This window comes from Acipenser ruthenus, chromosome 1 (genome assembly GCF_902713425.1).
Source record: "Acipenser ruthenus chromosome 1, fAciRut3.2 maternal haplotype, whole genome shotgun sequence".
Taxonomy (NCBI): domain Eukaryota; kingdom Metazoa; phylum Chordata; class Actinopteri; order Acipenseriformes; family Acipenseridae; genus Acipenser; species Acipenser ruthenus.
The window spans coordinates 99,573,397-99,601,227 of NC_081189.1; the positions used below are offsets into that span (position 1 = coordinate 99,573,397).

General features: G+C 38.0%; 1 protein-coding gene across 2 annotated transcripts; it reads right to left on the bottom strand.

The window, feature by feature from the left end:
- Positions 1-6,113: 6,113 nt before the first annotated feature.
- On the bottom strand, positions 6,114-27,292 carry LOC117421561 (gamma-aminobutyric acid receptor subunit alpha-6-like). Of its 2 annotated transcripts, XM_034036097.3 has the most exons (9): positions 26,740-27,292; positions 26,439-26,557; positions 22,473-22,540; positions 21,822-22,042; positions 21,625-21,707; positions 20,412-20,555; positions 17,294-17,446; positions 10,718-10,974; positions 6,114-6,788 (listed from the first exon to the last, which is right to left on the bottom strand). In XM_034036097.3, the coding sequence occupies exons 1-9, from the start codon at positions 26,835-26,837 to the stop codon at positions 6,249-6,251; spliced, it is 1,683 nt and encodes a 560-aa protein (XP_033891988.3). In that variant the 5' UTR covers positions 26,838-27,292; the 3' UTR covers positions 6,114-6,248. The 2 variants fall into 2 exon arrangements, with proteins under 2 accessions (XP_033891988.3, XP_058888637.1); XM_059032654.1 differs by lacking the exon at positions 26,439-26,557 and having other exon boundaries at positions 26,740-26,802.
- Positions 27,293-27,831: the final 539 nt, after the last annotated feature.

A 27,831-nucleotide genomic window follows, 5' to 3' on the forward strand; every position in this document is an offset into this window, starting at 1 on the left:
CTTTTTTTCATACAGTATACAAGATTACATGGACTAAAGGTTTGTTTGTTGTAGCAAGCAGAGTCTCATTATCAAAATAACATCCAGACTGGGAATTCATAATTATTTTTTTAATTCCCAAAGCAATATTATCAACAAAGAATGCAGTACAAATTCTATTAGAAAGGTTATTTTAACTACTATAATTTCAAAATACTAATTTATTTTTTTATTGTGCATGCTTTTCTTTTTTTTTATTACGCTTTGTTAAAACACGATTTAACATACGGGTCATTCCACACTTATATAACAAGGCTGCTGCCAGAAAAAACTGTGACAGATTGAGTCAAAGAGACTATTTTATGTTTTATATCTCACCAATTCAAATATTGCCATTGCACACAAGATCTGTTCCATCATGTATCTTCTACATTTTCATTTCCCAAATCCCTGCTTAATAAAGCAGTGTAGTAACCACTTTCTGAACCACAGCTGACAGTTATGCAGCTTGTGAGAAATGTTTATCATGCAGCACTGATATTAAGAATTTATAATGTAAACTATAGTACACTGATGGTCTCCATCTATTCTAACTATAATCTTTTGTTGATATGGAATAAATGGGTTTAAAGGGATAACAATGTTATATTGCAACTGACATGGGGTTTTGCTAATCTGTATATAGGGTGCCTTGCTATTTGGAATTCTGAGAGAAAGTACTATACTATCATATTCCCTTTTTTATTGCTGTCCCGTTTTACATTTTTCCTTTTCGTGATGGTTATAATCATTCCAAGCAATTATTATTATGTTTTTTAATGTTTTTGTTTGCTGTGTTACAGTAAGTAGCGGGGTTCTGAAAATATAGAGCGTTATACGTCCCCATGTGTTGCTACAACTAACTGTTTAAATAACGTACCTGTCATTTTTCTTTTCATTGTTGACATCCTGACAACTTGTTACACTTATGACTTTAAAGTCTGTTTCAAAGCTCTTTTTAAAATGTCTGCTCTAATGCACTGGGGTTTGAGATCTGCCCTCTAAATCACTGAAGGAAGAACGATTAAAAAAAAAAACATAACACGTACTCTGTTTTTTTCTGTTCTGTACCACATCATAGATCGTTATTGCTGTGTTATCTGTTTAACAATGTGGGCAATAATCCTTACACTATCAGTGCACTAGAGCAGACATTTTGAAAAGAGCTTTGAAACAGACTTTAAAGTTATAAGTGTAACAATGAAATGTAAAATTATATGTATGTTATTTAAACAGTTGTAGTAACATGGGGGGCCGTGTAAAGCTATATATTTTCAGAACCCCGCTACTTACTCTTTAAGGTCAGATCATCAGTTGTACCTCCCATCCATAGATACTGTATACAGTATGTTTCACAGGGTAAATTAGCCAAAGCCAGCAAGTGTTATTGGTCTTGCAAGTGTTACATATGTCTAAAGCTGATAACTAGAACTGAAAAGCTTATTCTGAAGTATATAAAAAAGTAAGAAAAATAGCAAACAAACAGCAAAACTATTACTTAAGTAATTGCAATAAGAACTACTCAATATTTTCAAACATACAGTAATACACAGAGAAGGGTACAGAAGGGTGAAATACTATGAAAATGTTTTCTGATTGTATCTTCATTGTGCTTAATAAAACAATGTACAGCTTTGGCGATCAACCTGTCTGTTACTGGTGATAGAACTCTGCATTTAACCTTAGCAGCGCCCTGGGGTTTTAAGGAGCAAGAGCATGACAATGACATTTTATATTATCAATTATTTATTGGGTATTTGAACAAATGCAAAATGGTACAGATGAATTAGGGCAGCAGTGTGGAGTAGTGGTTAGGGCTCTGGACTCTTGACCGGAGGGTTGTGGGTTCAATCCCACGTGGGGGACACTGCTGTACCCTTGAGCAAGGTACTTTACCTAGATTGCTCCAGTAAAAACCCAACTGTATAAATGGGTAATAGTCTGTAAAAATAATGTGTAAAAAATAATGTAATTGTATGTAAAAGTAATGTGATATCTTGTAATACAATTGTAAGTCACCCTGGATAAGGGTGTCTGCTAAGAAATAAATAATAATAAATGAAAATTACATGTTCTTTGATATTTATTAGTGTTTACAATAGGTTTGGGCATGGTTTCGGTTCTGTTTTCCAAAGTTTATTTCAGGTGTTCTTAATTTCACACACGCTTATTTTACAAACCTTACAGAGCTTGTCTGTACGTTCTCACCCACCCCAAAACTCCTGCCTTGACCTAGGAAGCAGAATCCTTTAGTTATGCCTGTTGTACAGTCTGACAGGACAGCATCACTGACAACACTGTTTCGACCAGGAACGGAGACTGAGACAAGGTGCAGTGAAGCGCTAATGCACACTTTAATTATAAATACAAATGTGACCCCCTTTTTCTTGGGTAACAATAACGTACCGCTCTAGATAGGGTTTCCTAGATTCTCTAATCAGTTTTGTGCCTGCTAATTGTATATAAATATATTGATTGACACAGGAACAATTCAGATTTCTTTCCTTTTACTGCACACACTTAATAACAACAAATATATATATATATATATATATATATATATATATATATATATATATATATATATATATATATAAATTGGATTTACATTCCTACAGAGGGCAAAGGCAAATGAGAATGTCACAAGTAAACAAAATAACATACAGGCAGCAGTAAACAGTTGTAAAATTAAAGGAAACTTATTAACTGTTATGCTAATGAACAATAATAAGCGGATAAAAGGCAGAAATACAATGTAATACGCACAGTCCTAGCATTTATAAGCCACCCATCCAAACATGGAAAAACAAACATAACCCCAGCGATAGTCAGAAACATTGCAGGCCTGTACATGGCTGGAGATCGTAGAGGCTGGAAAATGCCGCTTCAGCTCTCCCTCTAGAGCCCCAAATACACTACTATGAACACTATTACTAGCTAGCTATAGGTGTGCTGTATTGCACTTGGAGTACTCACAAACACAGACCCATCTCCAGACAGGCTATAGATCTGCCTGAGAAATGCGGTCCTCTGATCCCACGTAACCAGGTAACCCAGGTACCTGTCTGGTTGTTGATCAGGAAACTTGAAGCTGTAGCTATTAAAGTGAATAATAATACTGCTTACAGTAGTCGGACATTTAAGCACAAACCCCAAATCTAAAATGGCGGAGGGCAATAACACTAAGGTGACTCACAAAATAAAACTACAGTTACTGAAAAATACATTAATGCGGTTAGTCTAACTCACATTGACAGTTATACCGATATCCAAATATCTAACTTGGCTAGCTAGAATGATTTTAGTTGAATCACTGAAACTAGTTGCAGTCTCACACTGTCTCTCTCTCTCCCTCTGCTTTATCCTCGCCTCCCTCTGCCGCTCCTCATTAGCATGAAAAAGGCTAATCTAACAATGTGATATGTTCACTACTCAGTCATGTAAGGATATAGCATATTCCGGTAGGCTGATGTCCAAAACATTGCAGCACACAACTCTCTATTCGTTCCTATACATAGTCCAGCTCAGATTTTAGCCTGGCTACACAAATAACAAACAAAACACTGGACATTAAACAGAACAAAACATGTTAACAAAACAAAATGGTACACAGGCCAAAATAAAGGTCTACAAATCACGGAAACGGAAACAAACAGATGGGATGAGACAGCATGTAGTCGGCAATTGATTTTACCCTGTTTTTCTCCAAATTTGAAATATCCAATTGTATGTTAGGCTCAGGCTCACAGCTACCACCCCTGCGCTGACTCGGGAGCGGCGAAGACGAACACACGCTACCCTCCAAAACGTGTGCCGTCAGCTTCTTTTCACTCTGCAGACCCGCTATGCAGCCAACCCAGAGCTACAGCGCCGGAGGACAACGCAGCTCTGGGAAGCTTACAGGCAAGCCCACAGGCCACCCGCGAGTCTACAGGGGTCGCTGGTGCGTGGTCAGCCGAAGACACCCTGGCCGACCTAAGACCTCCCCCTGGGCGGCGCTCAGCTACTTGTGAGCCACCATCTGGGAACTCTTGTACACAGTCGGCAGTGGAATAGCCTGGACTCGAACTGGCTACCTCCAGGCTATAGGGAACATCCTGTACTCCATGTGTTGCGCCTTTACCGGATGCGCCACTCGGGAGCCCTTTAATCAATCATTTAATCATGTAGTCATTTCACGGGTCCAGCCACATTTCCAGGTGTTTTGACAGGGAAAAATTGAACCCCCTCCCTGACAACCCATTATTCCCCACACCAACACATACACACATGCACCGGCAGGGCTTTCAGCCTACCTAAATGCCACATACCTCCCCCCAATGTGTGCAGCACACATGGCCGCCATCGGCCAACTCCACCCCTAAAACACCAACACTCTCCCCTCATGTCCCTCTTTCCCCATGTGGATTCCTCTGAACATGCAGCCAGCAGTGGCAATGCTGGCAGCGGAATTTTTGCCAGCGGTGCTGGACACTCCAGCCATGGCAACCCTGGCACTGGAGAGTGGGGTTTCTCCCTGTGGCACTGGAGACTGCGGGGCTTCTCCCTCTTTGGCTCTGGAGCTGGCATCAGCTTCTTTGCTCACCATCGGAAAAGCTCACCCCTCCCTTTCTTCGGCACTTGAAAGGTAGCTGTTCCTCCTCTTCCTCCTCTAGGAGGGGGCAATTGAGCACAAAGTGCCCCCACTCCCTGCAGATGAGGCACCAACTTGAGGTCTCAAAAACATTGATGTAGGTGTCCCCGCTGCCCACATCCTCTGGCACTCGGGCAGGCAGCACCTCCCTCGCTTGCCTCTGGGACCAGCTACTCCTCCCCTTCTTCATTTTTTGCACTTCTTGCACTTCTCTAGGGGTGCTGTCCCAATATTGACACCACCTGTGACATGACAGTGTCACTGGCAATGCTGTTTCGACCAGGAAGACTCAGAAGTTGCAGTGGAAATTACACTGGACATTAAACAGAACAAAACACATCAACAAAACAAAATGGCACGGTCTGCAAAACACTCACAGAAACATAAACAGGCAGGACGAGACAGCACGGAACACGAAAAACCTCCACCTTTCACCAACATCAACTCCACCTTTCACCAACATAATCATTACTTATAACTAACACCCGTGATCACCCTATTTATAAACCTGTGGCTGGAGCTTTAGTTAATCATTTAATCATTCAATTCACAGCAGCAGCCACATTCCCACATGTTTTGACAGAGAGAAATTGAAACCCCTCCCATCAACCCATTTTTCCCCACACCAACACATACATACGTGAACTGGCAGGGCTTTCACAGTGCCACACACAGTACGAGAAATACAATGGGAAAAGACCATACTGCATTTTTAGTCACTGTAAAAGTGTGTTTTTTTGGTTTTTTTTTTTACTATATTTGTCATAGAAACAGGTAGAGATTTTGTGTAAATTTACAGATGGATTTAAATGGGGCTTACTGAAGAACATGTCTGGAAATCAAACCGCAAAGTAAAACAAGAATGTAAACTTCGAGACCATTGTACATTTCCCAAAAGTTTATAGAATAATGTTGCCATAATATGTCTTTTTTAACGCTACTTGCTCTAATAGAATTATTTTCTTCCTGCAAATAGACTAGACTAATTAAAATGTCCTTGTATGTATACTTCTTTTTTTTCTTTCATGTTGCTGGGTTACATAGTTTGCCAATGACATCCAGATAGATCCATTAAAAAAAAAAAAGTTTAATTAATACAATTTGATATATTTTGGAATGTTATTTTTTTTTTTGTCTTTTACATGCTCATTTTCAAGGATCTGACAACACATGAATGTATTATACAGCTCTGGAAAAAATTAAGAGACCACTGCAAAATTATCAGTTTCTCTGGTTTTACTATTTATAGGTATGTGTTTGGGTAAAATGAACATTTTTGTTTTATTCTATAAACTACTGACAACATTTCTCCCAAATTCCAAATAAAAATATTGTCATTTAGAGCAAAAATGTTCATTTTACCCAAACTGATAATTTTGCAGTGGTCTCTTAATTTTTTCCAGAGCTATATATATATATATATATATATATATATATATATATATATATATTATGAGTAGATTTTTGTTGCTGGTTATGCTGAGGTAACTGTATTCTACATATTCCTTACTTTTAATATTCATAAAACTAGACTGAATGAAGCCCCTAAAAGTGTTATTTTTTTGCAGTGTGAAGAGACATAGCTACAAGAGCAGACTTAACTTTCTGTTGTCTCCATGGTGTCTTTTGATAAGTAGACTACCCAGTAAACCATGTTAAAAGCCCCAAAAGAAACTGGAAACAGAATGCGTGCGTACTTGTCAATTTTACTTGTTCCAGAACCAGGAGAAGGAGCAGGCAGCGCAGAGCTGGAGGAGGATTGTTTTAGATTTGCTTCCATTTTAGTTGCAGTTGCTTGAATATGTTCAAGTTTGGGACCAAGCAGATGCTGAATAGATGCTGGTCCAACAATTGTGTTTGTCGATATGCGAGTAGGCAGGGTTGGGGATGATGGCGGTGCCGGGGGTGTGCTTCCTGATGTTAAAACTGGTGGGGGTACATTTACGTAACTGAATGGGTTAGGGCTGGAGTGAGAAAAAGGTGGTGGGGCAACTACAGAAGGAACCTGGCCAACTAAAGATTGTCTTATAACTCCACATTTAGTATTGCTTCCAGTGTCAGTTCTTTGGCCACTGTTGTCATCTGGCAGTGTCATGTAGTTCATTCTTTTCCTCAAGTTCCCATTTGTACCAGGATTCTGTAAAATACAAAGCACTTTTTTATATATATTTTTTAAACCCTCAACATACAAGTGTGTGACTTTCTTTCAAAAGTAGAGACTTATTCCCAAATTATTTTATAATTTTGATTGCTATGCCTTCTTTTGCACATTGCTATTTTCTATATTTTACTATCAGATGTCAGAATTATATTCTGTTTTTCCATGTGCAGGACACAACAATAACATTTCTATAGTAGCCCGCGTCTTTTTCTCAGAGTGACTTCGAATCAAACAAAGGACCTGGATGTTGTCAATGAAAATGCATTTGCGTCATTATATGACTCAATCATTGTCAATAGCAGGCCTTAGAACACAGTAACTTTCCTGAGTGCAGTAAGTAATTTCAGAATACTGTAGGCATGTGCATGGATGCACATACATAAATACATATTTTAATTTCATTTAACACACTGTTCACTTTACAAGATTGACATGACATGGAATTATTTTTTAAATATTGTATATAACTAATGAAGACATGATTATCATTGGAGTGCTCAAAATTATGGTAAAAGTCTGAATATTGGCAAATCTTAAGATTTACTAGTAAATGTCGACATTTACCTAGAAAAACGGTAAATGTCAGAAATAAACATGATAACGCTTTATTTTGGTGCTTGTAATTGTTGCATTTTGTGTCATAACCAAAGTGGGGTTTTCTGTTGAAAAAACATAAATTATATAACTTGCATTTAACAGAATATTATTTTTCATCAAACTGCTATGTATTTGGAGTACAATATCATTCAACGCCATTGTGAATTGTTTTCTATGCAAATTTACCAGAATGTTGGTTGTTCTACATAAGTGGATCACAATATTGTTCATTACCATGTTGACTTGCTCAGTTAATGATTATTTTAATGAAAATGTGTATCCAAAAATGTATATATTGTTTGACATTACTGCTTTTTGTTACTGGAACATTTGTATGCAGAAATACATATATTGTTCATCAATATTTAATTGACCATTTACAGTGGCTCTCAAAAGTATTCACCCCCCTTGGACTTTTCCACATTTTATTGTGTTACAACATGGAATCAAAATTGATTTAATTAGGTTTTTGCCACTGATCAACACAAAAAGTCCATGATGTCAAAGTGATAAATAAAATCTACAAATTGTTCAAAATTAATTACAAATATAAAACTGAAAATAATTGATTGCATAAGTATTCACCCCCTTGAGTCAATATTTGGTAGAGGCACATTTGGCAGCAATTACAGCCATGAGTCTATTTGGATAATGGTATTGACTCATACATGATCAATGGAATGACAGCAAAACTTGAAGAATAGTATCCCACCATCCTCATATAGATAATCAGATTTTTTTTAGATGTCTTTTACTGAAACATTGCATTTTTTTTCTTCGTTGGTGCAGCCGCCATGTTGAGTTTCAGGAGAGACTCGTGAGTGAAGTCACATGATGAATAAACTCAATATTCTTCAATTACTATACGCTTAATGTGTACTTTCGCCATTTTTACCAGTTTCAAAACACTTGAGAAGATGTTTCTGAAATGGTTGTTTTTTAAAAAGGAAATAAAACAAAAACTGTCAAAGTACGCCTATTGTGATTTGTATTTATGTTTACCGAAGTATTTATACTTCTAAAAAAAAAGATTGCAGAAAGATTGTGCTTCACTGATTAGTATTCAATTATACTGAGCAGCACCGAGCAGCACTCTTCATTGAGGCAGAATCGCCAGAGGCCTGCTTCACACACCCTGTACTAGTAGATTCGCTGGTGCCCGAGCAAGCTCTGCACGAATGTGACGTGCATTTTCAAAGAGGGAAATCAGAGAATCAACTACAAGACAGACGCAAATATGCTTATGTTAATGCTTTGCAAGAATGCTCTCAAAATGGTTTACCTCGAGATGTTGGAGTCTCGATTGATGTTGATATTTATGATAATAACTTGCGAAAGTTAGTAAACTGAGTGTGTAGGTTGTTGCCAGTTATTGCGATAAATGCTCGCATTTTATGCTTAGAGGGAATGCTGGTGCACACTAATTGCAATTATGGTGCACCACAATGTTAGTGCCCTTTCGTAAATGAGGCCCATTGTCTGCTTATATTTAGAGAGTCAGCTTCTGATTGTTTTAAGTTTTTATTTACTAATTTGTATAATTTACAAATGAGTATCCCTATGTCTATTAGAATCCGTCTCTTCCTCACCAACTACTTCACACAGCTCCTAGTTCAGGCCCTGGTACTGTCCCGTCTTGACTACTGCAACTCCCTCCTGGCCAGCCTCCCTGCTTCCAATATCCATCCAGCTAATCCAAAACTGTACTGCTCGCCTTGTCGTTTCCCTTCGTTTCTCCCACGCTACTCTGCTGCTCCGCTCTGTCCACTGGCTCCCTAGCGCCGCTCGCATTCAATTCAAAACTGTTGTTTTTGCCTCTCGCTGTCTCGACCTTTCTGCACCCTCCTACCTGCAGACTATTATTCCTCCATACACCCCCCTCTCGCCCTTTCCACTCCTCTGCCACCGGCAGATAAACTGTAACACCAACCCCCTGTGCTCTCCAGCCTCCAGTGCCCGCTCCTTCTTCACCCTTGCCCCCCAGTGGTGGAATGATCTACCCACGGATATCAGGACTGCTCAGTCCCTGACCACCTTCCGGTGCCTCCTCAAGACACACCTGTTCAGACAGCATCTGTAAACCTCACAACCCTCGACTATACTGGACTATATGGCACCCAACTGTATCAGTACTTGCATCACCTTGTACTTGCACTTTGCTGTATTCTACTACTGCTGTCAATCATTATTATATTTTCTGTATCTTGTACTTGATTTTACTCTTAAAGGTAACCGTATTCATGTTTTTTTTGTAATTGCTCATTTGGAATCGTTCTTATCTATTTCTTGTACTTACTACTTGCACTTAATGGAATTTACTCTTATAACCAAATATTTGTAAGTTTAACGGCTCTTAGTCGTAATTGCTCTCAAACATACTTATTTACTGTAATTTTTATTTTATCTCATTTGAACTTGCTCTTAGGACTGATTTTATTGTATTCTATAACTGCTATTATCTGTCATGTGATACTTTGTAATGGGATATTTTGTAATGTGATACTTTGTAACAACTGTAAGTCGCCCTGGATAAGGGTGTATACTATGAAATAAATAATAAAAAAGAGGTTAACCATGAATATTAATTAAATCACTATTTTCTTTCTACAGCAAAGTATTGTAAGTGTAGTTTACTCATGATATTGTTTGTCAGTTTTCACAAAATGTATTAGATGCAACCTTTTAAATTCACTGTGGAGACTTCTGTAGACAACATGGCATTTAAATATTGAAATGAAAGCTTTGTTTTGGAATATGACTGGCATCACAACCTTTTCTGAATCCCTTGACACTCGTTATGATATTTTCTTGCACTGTTGCCAGGACAACTTGGAAACCCAGTATAATGTACACATGTGCAGTAATTTGTAGATTCATAATAACCTCTAGTTCAGGCTTAAAAGTACAACTTTGCAACTTAAACGGCATGTGCAAAACAATTAATAGATGTTTTCTTCAATTTCTACATGGATAACTTCATTGCAGTCGTTATTCTTGGAAGTAGCATAAATGCACATATTTAAATGTACAGTTTTAATGAAAGACTCTTAAACACAGCTGCTTTTGTTACTGATGCCATTCACTTGTGATATGTATTCGTTTTGTTCCTAAATCAAATAATATCACCACCATAGTGAGAATTGACACATACTGTACACTTCCCTCCCACAAGGATAGGAACACCCTGAATAAAAAAGGACAAAATAGCATTTCTGAATAGGCCTTAGCTGAATGTGCCTTTTGTGAATCAAAATGATGCCTGCTCTCAGAAGGGGAAACTAATAACAGTGTCCATTGACAAGGCTTACCTGAAGTACTTCAGTGTCATTTGCTTTCTTTGCTGGAGAAGCTCTAGGTGCAGATGAAGATTTCACTGTCTTCTTTTTGGCCTTTTCTGTTTGATTATTTGTGAAGTAGTTGACAGCAGCAAACTCAATGAGAGCAGAAAACACAAAGGCGAAGCACACAGCTATGAACCAGTCCATTGCAGTGGCATATGAGACTTTAGGCAAGGAGTGCCTTGCACTAATGCTTAGCGTTGTCATTGTCAAAACTGTTGTTATCCCTAAAATGAGAAGGAAATAAGAGATTACTAATATTTTCATATACAGCAATAAACCACAATGAATCTGAAGTGCAAGTGAATTAAGAGCTTCAAAACCTAGGCACAATAATCTATCAAGCACAGAAGGGCCACTTGAAGATTCAGGGAAAGATATTTGTATGCCTGGCTTGACAGATAAAAGAGAGATTCATAGCATTAAAGATATCTTAGCTCAGTAAATGGCACACACACCTCTGGTCCAAAATATGTAATATGTTCAAATCCTGTTGGGGGGGGAGCACACTAGGACGTACTTTATATACCAACCCTGTGTGGGCTGTTGGGTTTTTAGTACTTCAGATGAAATTTAAAACCTAGATGAATTTTAAAACCTCCATCTATGTTGTGGGTGTTATGAGATGCCCTGCCACACACGATGGAAAGGGCAGAAATTGTGATCATAGTATTTTTGAAAAAAGTTTCCAAAAAGAATCCCCCCAAATAGCACATACACCAGCAAAGATTTGTTATGGAACACAGACTTGTCGGTTAGAAGAATGGTTTATAATATAATTGAAAAATAAAGAAAAACAACAGAATAACATCAAATACAAATTAAGTTTCTGGATTATGATCTAATAACTACACAATTAAAAAAAAAAACTGGTGCACCATATTCTATCACCATACTCGTTTAATTGGGCATAATGTATAAACGGTGCAGTTAGGATGAATGGGAAATGGAAATCTAATTGGCAATTTGGAAGAAAGACTGAAACTCTATCTACAAATAATGGATATAACTGATAGAAATGTAACATATCAATGAGAACATAATGTTCTCCCACACAGGGTCAGCTTTGTGTTGCTGATGCATGAAACTGGAATATGTTAAAATGGGACCAATTAGGAATATACCTCAGTAAGCTTTGACATTAATACTCTTTACAAAACTCTGATGCTAATTTAATGGGACCTTTCTAGCCAGTAAGGAAGAAAGAGAAAAAGAAAAAAAGTTTTGACCACTTGGTGGCTCAGCAATGCACCTCATAGTAACTTATCAGTGCTTGCCTATGTAAAAAAAAAAAAAAAAGAAGAAATTGTGATTCAAAAGCCAATCTCGGTTCTGAAAACGTAAAAAAAAAAAAAAAAAAAAAAACAGGTTGAGGTTGCAAGGTTCAAAATACTAAAACTTGTCATATTTCAGGCAGTGGGTCAAAGATCTTAAACTTCAATACTAGCTGTGCCAGTGTAAATAGTGTCGGTGTGTTTTTATTTAAGTTTGGCAGGGATGGGGTTAAAATCTCATCTCCGCCAAATCCTTGTGCAGAATGTGGCTGGAGCTTAATTGATTAATTGAGGATCAGTTAAGCCCAGGCACATGCTGTGAAGGGGAGGGAAATCCTTTGTTTGGGGTTGGGAGTTTTGGTCAGTGGATACACTGCGTGGTTTTGTAAATGTGTGCAGACTGCATTAGTGAAGGCTAAATGCCCAGCCTAAGCAGTACTGGTTTTGTTTAAACTGTTTATTTTGGCCCTTGTGCCGTGTTTGTTTGGTGGTTTTTGTTAACAAATGAACAACAGCGCTTTAAACTACAGCTTCTTGTGTCAGAGGGGTAGATGTACTAAAGTGTTGCGGCTGTTGCAATAGTCGCAAACCAGTTGCAAACGAGTCATAAGTGTAAACAAATGTACTAAACAAGCGCAATGCTGTCCGTTGCTTATTAGGGAATGCTTTGCGGCACCAGTTTTTCTTTGCGTTTCAGCTTTAGATGAATATGTAATTATGGGAGTTCCTGCATACATTTGCAAAAAAGGGGGCGGAGATAGTAAATGAGGACTCTCAAATATTATAATGATATGTACTAAAGCTGCCGGCAATTGCAACACTTATAATTACATCAATTTGTTAACAACTTTTGAAAGCATGTTTTAAACAGTTGCAATTGTTGCTGGCATTTCCCATTCCGCTTTTTCTTGTGCGTTGTCAGTTGTGCTCAATGCATTTCTGAGGCAAACTCCCAAATACCTATTTTTCCCTAAAAGCAGGGTGTACTTACAAGCGAAAACAAATTTCTAGGACATTTCTGGTTTCTCGTGTTGGGAGCAATAACTCCTCCAGCTCATTCTGAGCATCTGTATAGGACAATGACTATTCACTGTTAATTGTCTGGGCTACTAAGTAGGCCAAGTTAAAAATAATAATCATTAAAAAAAAAAAAAAAAGAAACATTGAAATCATTTAGTTTCAATTTCTTTCATTTATATATATATATATATATATATATATATATATATATATATATATATATATATATAGTACCAGTCAAAAGTTTGAGTACACCTGCTTGAAACCAGGTTTTTCATGATTATCTATGCTTTTAACTGTATGAACTTGTCTATAAACACTTAATATTTCATTATATGATACATGTACTTATATAAGCTGATAATCATAAGTGAATTGCATTCAAAAATTTTATTTTTAAATGAAAATGTAAATCTTGTCAATTTCAATGAAATGGTCAACCAAAGCAAGGGGATTTCAGTCTGAAGCCCAAGTCAGTTAAAAGTCTGAAATGTGTAGAACACAGTGTTAGAACACTGGCCTAAGTATAAAAGTGTCTTTGTTAGATGTTCTCCGAGTTAACTAGCATGTTACCTAATTAACCTTTTGTCACCAATTATTGTTAACAGGTGAGGGTCCATGATTACTATAAATATAGGTAGCATAGGCAAGTTTGTCATTCCTGAATGTAAGGGAGCAGAAAATGGCAAAATACGCTCAGTTAAGCAAAGAAAAAAGACAGTCTGTAATTACTTTAAGAAATGGTCAATCTTCAAGACAAATCGCAAGAACTTTGCAAGTGTCTGTAACTGCTGTGGCCAAGACCATCAAACGCTTTGAAGAAACTGGCACTCATGAGGACCGAACAAGGTCAGGCAGGCCAAGGGTGACCTCAGAATCAGAGAACAAGTTCATTCGAGTCACAAGTCTGCGAAACCGGCGATTAACTGCCCCTGAAATACAAGCTCAGCTAAATGCTACTAGAAGTACAGATGTTTCAACATCAATTGTTCAGAGGAGATTGCGTGAAGCTGGCCTAACTGGAAGAATTGCTGCAAAGAAACACTTGTTAAGAGTGCAGAATAAGAGGAAGAGACTTGCCTGGGGCAAAAAACACAGAAACTGGACGTTTGAGGAGTGGAAGTCGGTCTTATGGACCGATGAGTCAAAATTTGAAATATTTGGGTCCAACCGCCGAGTATTTGTAAGACACAGAGAGAGTGAGAGCATGAGTTCTGCATGTGTGGTTCCCACTGTCAAGCATGGAGGAGGCAGTGTCGTGGTCTGGGGTTGCTTTGCTGGTGACAGAGTTGGTGATCTTTACCAAGTCCATGGCAAGCTCAACCAGCATGGCTATCATAGCATACTTCAGAGGCATGTCATTCCATCAGGATTACGGCTAGTTGGGCAGTCCTTCATTCTTCAGCAAGATAATGACCCGAAACACACCTCAAAGTTGTGCAAGAACTATCTGGCGAAGAAGGAAAGTGAAGGACAACTCAATCTAATGACCTGGCCTGCCCAGTCTCCAGACATCAATCCCATAGAACTTGTATGGGACGAACTGGACAGAAGAGTCAAAGCAAAGCTACCTACACGTGCCCCACATCTCTGGGAATTGCTGCAGAAACTTGTTAACCGAATGCCTTGTGTTTGTGAGGCTGTTATTAAGGCAAAGGGTGGCTATTTTGAGGAATCCAAGATTTAGAGACAATTTTCAATTTTCTTGAACATTGCTTTGATACTCCTTATGTTTTGTTTTGTATGTTGTAACATGTGTTTTCATTTTCAAGTATTTACAGAAACGTATACGACGTAAAACATTGTCAATTATGAAAAAAACCTAGTTTCCAGCAAGTGTACTCAAATGTTTGACTGGTACTATATATACACTACCGGTCAAAAGTTTTAGAACACCTCAATTTTTCCAGTTTTTATTGAAATTTACGCAGTTTAATGTCTCAGTGTACTCTGAAATTAAAGCATAGAACAAATAAACAATTGGAGATAAAAAAGAAATCATGGAATTGTTTTGTTTAACAAAATTTAATCTAAATTTTTTACTCATCAAAGTAGCCACCTTTTGCAGATATAACAGCCGAACACACTCGTGGCATTCTTTCTACAATGGAAATCAAATATTGTTTGGAAAGTTCTTCCCAACACTGTTGCAGAAGTTCCCACAAATGTGTTGCACTTGTAGGTTGCTTTGCTTTCACCCTTCTGTCCAGTTCATCCCAAACCAGCTCGATGGGGTTTAAGTCTGGAGACTGTGCTGGCCATTCCATGATTTGAAGCCTACCGTCTTGTTCTTTTCTTCTAAGTCAGTTCTGACATAGCCTGGAGGTATGTTTTGGGTCATTATCTTGCTGTGGGATGACCAACTAGGCGTATACCAGAGGGTATTGCATGGCGCTGCAAAATGCTGTGGTAGCAGTTTTGGGTCAGGGTGCCACTCACTCTGTGCAAGTCGCCGACTCTGGATCCAGCAAAAGAGCCCCAGACCATCACGCTTCCTCCTCCATGTTTGACAGTTGGTGTCACACACTGAGGAACCATCCTTTCGCCTACTCGACTGCGTACAAAAACCCTGCGTGATGAACCGAAGATTTCAAATTTTGATTCATCGGTCCATAAGACCTTCTTCCAGTCTTCAGTAGTCCACTGGCAGTGCTTCATGGCCCAGGCAAGCCTCCTTTTCTTATTTTGCCATCTTAGCAATGGCTTTCTTACTGCTACTCGACCTGTCAAACCTGCAGCTTGAAGTCTTCTCTTCACAGTTGAAACTGAGACTTGCTTACTTCGACCAGTGTTAAGCTGTGCTTGAAGCTGTTGTCCTGTGAGCCGCCTATCACGCAAGCTGTTGACTCTCAGAAACTTGTCTTCTGATTCTGTTGTGGCTTTGGGTCTGCCAGACCTCTTCCTGTCAGAGTTTCCTCCAGTTTCCAAGTGCCTTTTGATGGTGTAGGAAACTGTACTCATTGACACCTTGGCTTTCTTTGCAATTTCTCTAAAGGAAAGACCTACACTTTTAAGGGTTATAATGGTCTGTCTGTCTTCCTTTGTTAATTGCTTTTTTCTCACCATTATGAGAGCAATATACTACTTCCTGCAGTACAGTACTGTCCAAATAATGCTTAAGAGGGTGTAGTAACACAGTCTGTTCCAACACTGCTTTTATACAGACAGAGGGTTTGTAAGTAATCAACAAAAGTTGGGACACCTGTAGGAATTGTTAGCATCAACTTTCAAGGCTTAATTTACTTCCATTGCTGCAGAACAGCTGTAAATTGTTAACCCATTACTTGTTCCCTGAAAAAGGCCTTTTTGTATAACACTGAAATGTACATTATTTTTCAGTTTTTGGTAACCTAAACTTTTTTTTTTAACCTCTGGCAGTTTACCGCTTACCTTTGTACCATTTCAGGTTATTCACTGGACTTGAACTGCTTAAATTTCAATAAAAACTGGAAAAATGGGGGTGTTCTAAAACTTTTGACCGGTAGTGTATATATATATATATATATATATATATATATATATATATATATATATATATATATATATATATATATGTATATATATATATATATATATATATATATATATATATATATATATATATATATAAAATATCAAACTGTAGAAAACCACAGAAAGAGGGAAACTGCAACTCCCTTGGATTGATCCAGATCTGCACTCGATTTGTAGATAAAAGTATTTTTATTTTTGCATGTTCATATCACAAAAGTCAGCAAGCTACAATGTTAACGCGTTTCGACAGTTTGTCTTCATCAGAACATTGTAAAAGACCTGTGTTTCCAACATTCCACAAATGTTTATAATCTTTTAAAATACTAAATGTATATGTATAAATGTATGTCGTGTACAGTCAACACAATAAACACGTTATTACAAACAAAATAAAATAAAATACCACTAGGCCTACGACTACTATGACTACTACTATGACTACTACTACTAATAATAATAATACACTTATATACCATCCAGTCTTGCAACCACATTTTTAGTTTTACAGTACAGTGTATATTTTTAAAGACATTTTTATATTTTTCCTTTTACCTCTCGTTATTTCATGCCTGAATACTACAAGCTTAAGAGGTTAATTAGTCATATAGGAAAGATGAAAAAATAATTAGCATTAATCTTTAAAAATCATTAAAACAGATTCAATTTCATACACAAATTGTAATTTGCATAAAAACTGTTACTTTTGCCCATAAAACGTTGAGTTCTAAATAATACATACCAAATATGGTTCTAGCAGGGACAGATTCTTTATTAATCCAAAATGATACTTGAGAGAGGATTACTGTCATAATGCACGGTATATACGTCTGAATCATAAAGTAGCCCATTTTGCGTTTCAAATGGAAATAAACTGTCATCACAATGTATTCACCTGAAAAATATTAAATACAGTGTTTCAAAATGTGAACATATTTAACAAGCTTTCTTCCAAATAGATGTTATTAAAATGTTCATAAACTAGACACAATCATTTGCAAATGCTACCTATTACTTTTCTAAGATAATGACAATACCTGATGTGATCTGGCAAATCATCATCCAATTTAAAAAAGACTGACGTTCAGTTTGGATTAAAAAGAAAACATATTTACCTCTTTAACATATTTAACAACAGTTCTTTATTTATTCAAATAAGTCAGTGAGGCTTCGGTAAATAGAATGTAGCCTGGTGTGATTACTGTCACTTTAAATAAGAGAACAGACAGAGAAAAAAAAATGTTGGCGTTCAGCGAATCAGAACGAAGTATGGAGAGGTGGGGCTGAGGTCCTACCCGGTTATAAATTCTAATTAGGCTTCCCAGCCAAAGGCTGGAAGCCTATTGTTATTGCTGTGTTTATTATCTTTTATTATTTTTCTTCCCAAACCACATCGCAGAGTTATGAAAACACATACGTAAGTGATGCCCATGGCTGGACAACCAGACTGGTGTTCCCAAATGAAAAAGTCACATGGTTCGACCGCCATCTTGGATCTCGTGGAAATTTTGGGAATGTTTCAAAACTCTTGCCGTTAAAAACAACTTAAGGTGGAACTATGACAACGGCAGCAGATAGTGCAGCAATGGCCTATAAAAAACATATGTTCAATCAAGGTTGATTGAACAATTATTTTGCCTGCTACGCTGGATTGGTGCCAAATATTCAACTATCTTCTTGTCTTAAACCGTAACGTCAATCACCACCTAAATTGGCGCGCATGTTCATGACCAGGTCCTCTCTACCGTTTGTACAATCCACGCTTTTTCGTTAGAAAACATGGCCGCGGCGCACAAATAACCGTTTCACGACGGCTCTATTTTCATACATTTGTGCATAAATCCAAGGTGCAATACACTACAGTCATGAAACTTTATATGACCATAGAGACTCACGTGAAGTACTGGTGATATGAAAATGACACATTTTGGTTACATTGTTTGGCGGCCATATTGATAATCGTAAAAAAACTTTTGCAACCCATAACAAGAACATCATTGTACTTATGCTCTTCAATGACAACACAATTGCACAGACCATTGGAAAGTAATAACTGCTGAAGATTGAAACAGATTGCTCATACGGCACGGCGGCCATATTGGAATTTACGTTGAAATTTTAACTCCTTAGGGAATGCCGATAGGGTCATAGTTATAATGGAACATGTATAGGAAGTCATATATGCTCTATGAAAAAATGTCATCACCCGTGACCTCTGACTTCTCCTAAAGGTCAAACGTGATGCATGACATCATCAACATACGCAACTGGCTATAAAACTGGCCATAACTTATTATAGGCTGCACCAAAATGCACAAAATTTGACAAGGATGTAGAGGACTATGGGATGTTGTGCCACGGTCAATATGGCAGCCTTTGGTCACATGGTGTGGTAGGCATCTTAGATTTAATGAAAATTTCGGGCAATTTTCAAAAGTCTTCTCACATTTGTGCCAAAATGGACACAGTTAGCACAGTTGTGATGATAACGTTTCATCTATAATAACCAATGCGCTTAAATTTCACGATAACTGCTTGGAAGCCTTTATAGTTGTTAGCAACTCTAGTTTATTTTTATTTCCCCGTATATCGCCCTTGTTACAAACCCCTTGTTTTAGTGTATATGGTATTTATTTTTGTTGTCACATCGTCTGTGAAGAACCAACTGTATCGGTTAGCGCTCGGGGCGACCGGCAAGTTCCTCCGATACCAAATGACATCAACCCGGTTAGAGGAAAAAAAAAAGAAAACTACTGAGAGCCCTCTATTCTGGCGCTATATATATATATATATATATATATATATATATATATATATATATATATACACACACACACTAAAATGCTGTCTTCAATAATAAAGAGACCACACATATAAAAATATTAGTAAACCAAACGTGTTTACTATAGGTTTAGGGGTTTTAAATAAAAATCAAATAATGTAACTAATTATTATAATACTTTTAAGTGCCGTGTCACACAAATAGAGGTACTTGGTGGACAAGTAAACAGTAGAGACATATACAACTGCAGGACTACAGTCCAGCATAGATAATGCAGGGATAGTATTACTAATATATAATAATAATTATAATACAATTATAATAATGTGTCACTGAAATAACGAAGTTCTTGACAGGCAACCCCTATAATAAAATAACAGTAGCACGTATAGTATACTTATTCTAGAATATACAAGACAATGAAATAACTACACGGTAACACAGGCAATTTAAAATTATACCACTGGCCAGTAGTACTAAATTCTGCAGGGGAGATAAATTAACTAACACCCAGGTAGACAGATAACTAAATAACACAATACATAAAGAGCCAATAAATAATTAACCGTTGCGGGCCCGAGCAGTGCTTGGGTGCGTAGTGGGGTAAAAAAAAAAAAAAAAAGAATCCTACTGTACTGTACCAGCCGTCTCAGGTGTATTCAGGTGAACTTCCCGGTCGCCCCGAGCGCTAACCGATACAGTTGGTTCTTCACAGACGATGTGACAACAAAAATAAATACCATATACACTAAAACAAGGGGTTCGTAACACGGGTGATATACAGGGAAATAACAATAAATTAGAATTTATAACCAGGTAGGCTATTCTAGAAATCAGACCGATTTCTTTTTTTTTACCTAATCTCTTTTTTTTTCTTTCTCTCACACACTTTCGCGCTCGACCTCAGGCCCACCTCTCCATACTTCGTTCTGATTCGCTGCACACCAACATCCTTTTTTTTTCTCTGTCTGTTCTATTATTTAAAGTGACAGTAATCACACCAGGCTGCAATAAGATAAGGAATACAGCTAGCTGTATATACAGAGCAAACCCTGTAAATAAATAAGAATGTGCTTGCCTGTAATAGACTTTATGGTTTCACTAGACACCGTCTGTCCAATTAGATCATATTGAACCAAACTCGAAGACTCTTGGGGGACTTCTACTGAGTTTTCCGGGCCTTTTTTCCAAGTATAAATCATCTCAGTTTTCGGATATGCATCTAAAACAGAAAATACTCCATTAATAAATAATAATTCTTTTTTTTCTTTCTTTTTAGGTTTATGTAAACATTTTCAACCATACACACAAGTAAAATCACTATTTTTTGGGACCTATATACCTTACATAATGCCCACACAAAAGTAGACATAGACATGTGGAACTTTTTAGCTGGGGGGCGGGGGGCTATTCCAATGGATCTGTTGTATATCAGTGGATCTATCCAAGATCAAATATCCATGTTAAATCATATAACCTTTAGCTGAGGCAACAGAAAAAAGAGATGATGGTTTTTATATCGTATTCTGTGGACTCTAGCTGCACAGTGCCATTGTGCACCACACTGAGATGTTGTAAGACTGTCACCCCAAGGCTGAATACAAGTTTTTGACCTTTTGAAGCACCAACACCCAATACAGAGATCTCAAATCATTATCATGTCTGCCTGTTCATCACTAATCCTTAATTACAAGGACAGACAGATATTTTAGAACTCAAAAAAGGAAACACTGATGGCAGCTCTCCATCAACAAGAGTGTGGCAATGCTTAGATAGGCATAGGGCATCTTCACACTACTCTATCAGTGTGCAATAATCTTGTCCAGACAGAACTGCCCTGCTGATATGGGAAAAGCTAGAAATAAAATCAGGCTTAGACTATCCAAACCACTATAGTTGTGTCGCTGAATAGTAATTGAATTTTAACTGTTTTGTGCTGTCTCTATTGACTTTTCAATAGATACGTAAGTCAACAAGTTATATACAGTACCAACACTATCAACACATTTGTCACTGCCTTGTACAGTATTAAGGTCAATGTACTTCCTAATGATACATCTGATAAATGGCAGATAACCTGTTCATTAAGACAGTACAGTAAATATAGCAAAGACAATTCTAGTATGGATAACAAACAAATAAATAAATACTTGTAATAAAAATAGAAATACATTAGTGGTAGAATTTCCATTGGTGCTTTGTTTTTCTTTCAGAACAAAACTGCACTTCTGACAATATTGATGTAATAGCTTTGAGAATCTAGCTCTATATGTTTTATGTATTCAACTTACAGCTTCCAAACTTAAGAGGGCAAGCATGTCCATCCATTGGGAAATCCACAAGTCTCATAGGGCACTCTGCACTTATAGTAAGCCTGAAACCAAATACATAATTTTATGCAACTGCTTAATGGCTGGTAATATATATGACTAAACTGGTAAGAGGCTCATTGTCAGAATCTTCTTATGAACAAATCTAAACCACATACCTCATTGTGTACAGAATGGTCCCATTTTTCATGATTCGAAATAACTTGTTTGGGGCTGTCATGTTGTGTGAGACAGATTTTTTCCCATTTCTAAAGAAAGTATCAGGTGTCCACACTTTTGTGACCATTAGGTTGTTTAGCCTTAATATTTCAATGGGGCCTTCATACTTTAATCTCTTGTCTACCCAAGTTTGACGAAAGAAGACATCCATCGTATATTCCTAGATTGTGAAAATAAGAAAAAAAGAAATCATTAGTTTAGTATTCTGTAATGCCTCTCCTAATGTATCCATTTTGTCAAAAGTTTATTCATGTGTAAAAAGTTAACAACAGTCAAATTGTAAGGTATTTAATCTTCTACCTTACTCTACTTTAAAAATGATCATTTGTTTGGCTAGGTAGAGTATACAAAAATAACATCTGAAAATGTAACTCTAAAGCAGTGAAGTCATGGTTTATGTGTTATTTACGTGTGACTACACAAGAAGGTCAATGATTGCAGCAAGTTGTTTCAAACTGTGGATGTCCTGGAGTTTCCATGTTGACATTTTAATTTATTAAAATGTAGGAATTATAAATTACAATACAGTAATCCCAGGCTGTATCTTATTTGATTACCTCAAGTAAGATAGATATAAAAGAAAGTCCTACCATTTCAACATCTGATACGGGTCCAAAGCTTGTCACATATATATCAGTTTTGACTACAGTAACCGGACCTATGGAAATCAAATTATAAACAAAAATAAAGTATGTCCACCCCCCCCACACACACAATCAATCATATTCGATTATCTGTGTAGTCTAGTATTAGAGGTTCAAAAGCAGGTCAGTAATGCTTAACTGCTTATATATAGTATTCTGTACAAGAACCGTTAATAACATTGTATTAATAAAAATATTTCAAAAAATGTTTCAATGAAGTATCCAGAGAGTGTTTAACACAAATACATGGATGCATTTTTTTAAAAATTATTAATTAACATTCTCTTAGCACAAAATTGTTTGTATAACATTATTTGTGCAAGTTTATTCTGCATTATTATTATTATTTAATTCTTAGCAGACGTCCTTATCCGGGGCAACTTACAATTGTTACAAGATATCACATTATTTTTACATACAATTACCCATTTATACAGTTGGGTTTTTACTGGAGCAATCTTGGTAAAGTACCTTGCTCATGGGTACAGCAGCAGTGTCCCCCACCGGGGATTGAACCCACGACCCCCCGGTCAAGAGTCCACAGCCCTAACCACTACTCCACACTGCTGCCCGTTATAAATACAGCATATGACTGAATACAGTACCGTATATAATATTGTATATTATTACATGTTCTATTGTGCTTGAATGACTAAACTCTAAATTACATTAGTTCCTGGGTCTTTACATATAACTGAAGACACAACTTTTTTTGTGGTTGAAATCAGGCACAATTTATAGTCTTCTAAGACATTGATATGTCCCACTGTTCACTGCTGCTGATTGCCAAGCCTTTTTTCATGTACCCGCCTGGCTAGCTACAAAGGGGACAGCGAAAAAGAGGTCACACCAGTACAGCATCTTGCCCCACAACCAGACCATCTCAGCGGGACAAGCGGCTGTGCTGGCGGTCTGGCAAGACTAGCCACGACCAGCAGGTCGGCCTAGAAGGGGACCAGCTGGCCCGCACTCCTCTTACTTCCCTCCAAGAAGATGCCAACAGCCAGGTCTGCCTTGAGGGTCCAGCTGGTTGGAGGACAGCCATGACTGCTGCATTGTCAGGCTGGACTTGCTCAGCAAGGTGGGGGGCGATGCTAGATCTGGGTCGCAACATTACGATCACAGATGGGAGGTCGAGAGGGGAGGAGTCAAAGGCCTGTTAGGGAACCACAGTCGGCTGCCCCTGTCGTGGCAGAAGGGAAAAAGGAGTTGGAGCAGGGGTGGCACTAGGATGCCTTCCCCAGAAACAGGTGACAGCGGCATTGCCTGGAGAACTAAGCCACGGGATACTGTGAGGGCCTTAGCGTCCCAGACTCGAGAGCCCACTGCACCACCACCTAACGACCGCCACCTCCAGTCCAAGGTTGGTTCGGACAAGGACTTGTCACAATGTTAGAACTGAGTGGTGGCTGCTGACCAGGACATGGTGGCCGCAAAGTCATCAACCAGTGAACACTACAACACTACATCAACATGGGCAGTGTGGCCTCCAGCCATGAGCGCCCCCGGAGATTACCCCTGGCCAAACGTGAAGCTGCGGAATCCATGATTCGGAGGCTGGGGTAATTGAGCCATCTGATAGCCCTTGGGCTGTGCTGGCTGTGCTGGTGTGGAAAAAAGGATAGCAGCCTTAGGTTCTACAGAGTGCCGGCCACCACGGAGTGCCGGCCAACTTGGGGTGCGGTGTCAGTGCTCTCCCCGGGGACCAAAGTGTCAATGGGGTGGCTTGGTTCACCGGGATGGGGTGCTGTACTGAGCCTGGACAGATCCTGCAAGAGTCTCGTGGAATGTTTCATTAGGACCCTGGCCACCCAGCTGGCGATCGTCACCAACCGGCACCAGCGGGACTGGGACCAGCATTTGCCCCTGGTAGTAATGGCTTACCAGACAGGGTTTCAGGAATCTATGGGACTGGATGTTGCCCACGAAGTTTTCCGGACATACCTCACCAGGGCTGACCAGCGAAAAAAGCAGGCATATGACACTCAATTCCAGGGGCAGGACTTTCAGTCAGAGAAGCAAGTGTGGGTTTATTGCCCATGGTGCTAGAAAGGACACTGTACCAAGCTGGCCAGCCACTGGGAGGGACCTTGTAAACTTTTGGAGTGCCTCTCAGAGGGTATAATGGGTATGGCTCTGGACTAGGGGCTGGGTGGTTGCCCTGCACCATATCCAACCAGGATGGACTTGAACTCCTCTACCTAGTTGGTTGCTTGTGTCCTTCCCTTATGTCACTGTGCATTGCTTGTGGCTGTAAGGGTGAGAGTCTGCTCCCTTTGGGACTCAACCCAAAGGATTAAACGATCAGTTCCATTTTGTCCTTGCCTCTTCATTGACCTGGAGGTGGCATCTTTGTAAAGATTGCTACACTACAATACAATTATAAATACAGTGCAAATATTAAATACAGTCTCTCAGATTTTTGTGATTGTAGCCTATATTGCTTAATTATATTGAAATATATGTATGTGTTTTGACCTTTTGACCACAGTGTAGGTGCTACATATAAGCCACAATGTGTTAGGAACCACACATTATACACCCTCATCAACAGCTTGGATTTTGGGACATAAGAACTGGATTCAGTTACCAAGGCAACCTTTTTTTTTACTTATTTCCCTTTTACTGGATTCAGCAGCTGATGAACTTCAGCAGGACTGAGTTTCATGTTTAACGATAATAGTTTTCGTCATTAGTAGTTAACCCTGTGGGTTGTTTCAATTTCCAAGTACTGTAAAGCTATTAAACTTTTAGTTATATTTGTTTCAGATAGTTACACCCTGAAACATGACACTACAGGATACTGTACTACAATTAAATGTTTCTGTGTTGCATTTTTATCAATCTGTCAACTAATTATCTTTCCATTATATAGAATTGCCCACCTATAGGCTTTTATTTAGCAGGAAAAAAGAAATGCTCAAGTATCCTTTCAGATGCTAGCAAAATGGCAGCACCTGATATACCTGCAGGTACATGCAGACACAGACACATTGTTATGTTTGGCAAAAGATGGGGTTGCAATTTACCTAACACTTTACCAAACTCTGAAATAGTGAATTGTTATCCTGAAATCAAAAGTATACACAATAAGAGACAGACATTCCAATGAACCAATATGAATTATTCTAGTAGGACTGTATATATATATATATATATATATATATATATATATATATATATATATATATATATAGAGTAAAAATAGCTAACACCGTTTTAACTGTACCTACAGGGACTTAAGCAGGTCATCTGCTGTAAAACGTTCTATGTGTGTATTTTTAAAAAGAGAAACGCCTAGAGGTGTCCTCGTTATTGGAAAGACAGGACAAACCTCACACAAGCACATTTGAAATGTGCGAGTCACAGGAGCGGTCTAGGAGTATATACGGCAGATTTAAAAAGCACAAGCACGCACTTTCTATTCACACTGAGGAGGAATGTTTAAAAAGAACACAAAACCAAAAAAAATCTGTCATATACTTAATATTGTAATTTTAACAGTTACATAATATAAGAAGTGGCTTTAAACACTGAAACCAAGTAGATGCCTAGATTACACTTATAAAGCGCAAAAAGTACAAAACATTATGTCCATACCTCTCGAGACTTCCAAAATGATTTTCTACAATAATGTTTTGCAACACCCAAAATGTATTACTAGTTGATTGTTTCCTGGTGATGCTGCAATAGTTATGTTTCTTCTCAGTACGAGAGACATTTAAATCGTTTTTAACATACAAAGCATGAAGTTACCCTTTACTTCGTTGCGACGCAATAGTCATATTTATTTAGTTCTTATCATTACAGGTAGCCTGCTTTCACGCGAACAAAAGTAAACTAAGTAGTTTCTGAAAGAAAACACATTTCTACAGTTTACAGCTTAACAACTGAAAAGGGTTGGAAACATACCCCCAAAACCAGGTCGCAGTCTGTTATCATAACCATCCAGAAGTCGGTCCAGTATGCGTGTGAAATTTTCTGGATATAATTTCTCATCCTTTTTTATATGTCCTAAGGTTTTCCTTATACTGCAAAATGATTAAAAAGCACGTAATGTTAAAATGTCAACAGAAACGCTCCCCCACCACCCCCACCCCATACATTGTATTGCAGCCCATGTAGCAATCTGAGAGACAGACAGAAATCATCAGAGATCTTGTAAATAAAAGGTGAAAATAACCAATGAATCAAATCGCTTTACAGTACTCACCAGGCTGTCACGCAGAGAAAGTAAATTAGAGTGGAAATGTTCCTGGAGGACATCGCAATCACCATCTCCTTCTGGCAGAAACCATCTTTGCTTGCCATACTTTAAACCTGTTCACATTTCCCCTCACCAAATGCCTTGTCCCGAGGAAAGATTACAGCGTTCAGGAATCAACAGAATTGTCTAAATGGAACACCTGCATGTTCCCGCAGTCGCTTCTAACAGCGAGAAAAAGCTCAACTCAGATGAGGATCCTACTTACAGCTATCTTCCTTGTTGTGTCTTGACACATGTGCCCCAGCCCGTAACTCTACTGGTGGCGAATACCCCAAAATAACCATCTTTTTTTCACATGACCGTGTTACTTGGATTGGATTTTACATCGGTAACAAAACAAATACCGTGGATTCGTTCAATAATAGCAACAATAAAACATCCGCATCGTGGTCCACATGAATTCGTCTTATGCAAGAGATAATACGTTTATTTATTACAACTTGACAGATGTTTGCAATATGAATGTGTCTCGCAGCATTTGTTTGCATACAACCCAAGGTCAATTGCATTTCCCTGAAGGACCATCACAATAAACAGACACTTTGAGCTTTAAATACGTATCTGAAACGATGCATGCATTGTTAATAGAAATGTCAACATTATGGTCACTTTTAGAAAACACGAATCCATTAAAACTTTGTTTTCCTGTGTATAATCCAGTTAAATGCAAAACATTACAATACCTGTATAACTTCAGAGCACCCCCTGAACAGAGGCACCGTTTTCTTACAGACAGGGTTTGAGTTCTTGTATTTGTATCTTTTGAGATGTATCTACTTTATTATAATTTCATGTCAGTGTCTATTAAATATGTCTATATTAATACATCGATTTCCATTCCAGGCTCACAGAAGTTAAAAAAGCTGCTATAAGTTCAAATGATTGGTTACATACATTGCAAAATAAATAAAACAATAATAATTAATTGTTGTGCACAAATGGGAACAGCACAGGTTTCTGTTTAAAACACCACAAATATATATTACAGACCACGGCATGAGCTAGCTTTGGCCTTGAGGTGAACAGTTCAGATAATTT

What these genes read in the sequence shown, in the direction of transcription:
- LOC117421561 (XM_034036097.3), bottom strand. Translation starts at nt 26,837, where the DNA reads ATGGCAAGCAAAGATGGTTTCTGCCAGAAGGAGATGGTGATTGCGATG. An exon ending in ACTGCGACCTGGTTTTGGGG is followed by an intron (nt 22,541 to 26,438) that starts GTATGTTTCCAA and finishes TGATTTCCATAG; the next exon opens with GTCCGGTTACTGTAGTCAAA. An exon ending in CCCTGCTAGAACCATATTTG is followed by an intron (nt 10,975 to 17,293) that starts GTATGTATTATT and finishes TTCTCATTTTAG; the next exon opens with GGATAACAACAGTTTTGACA.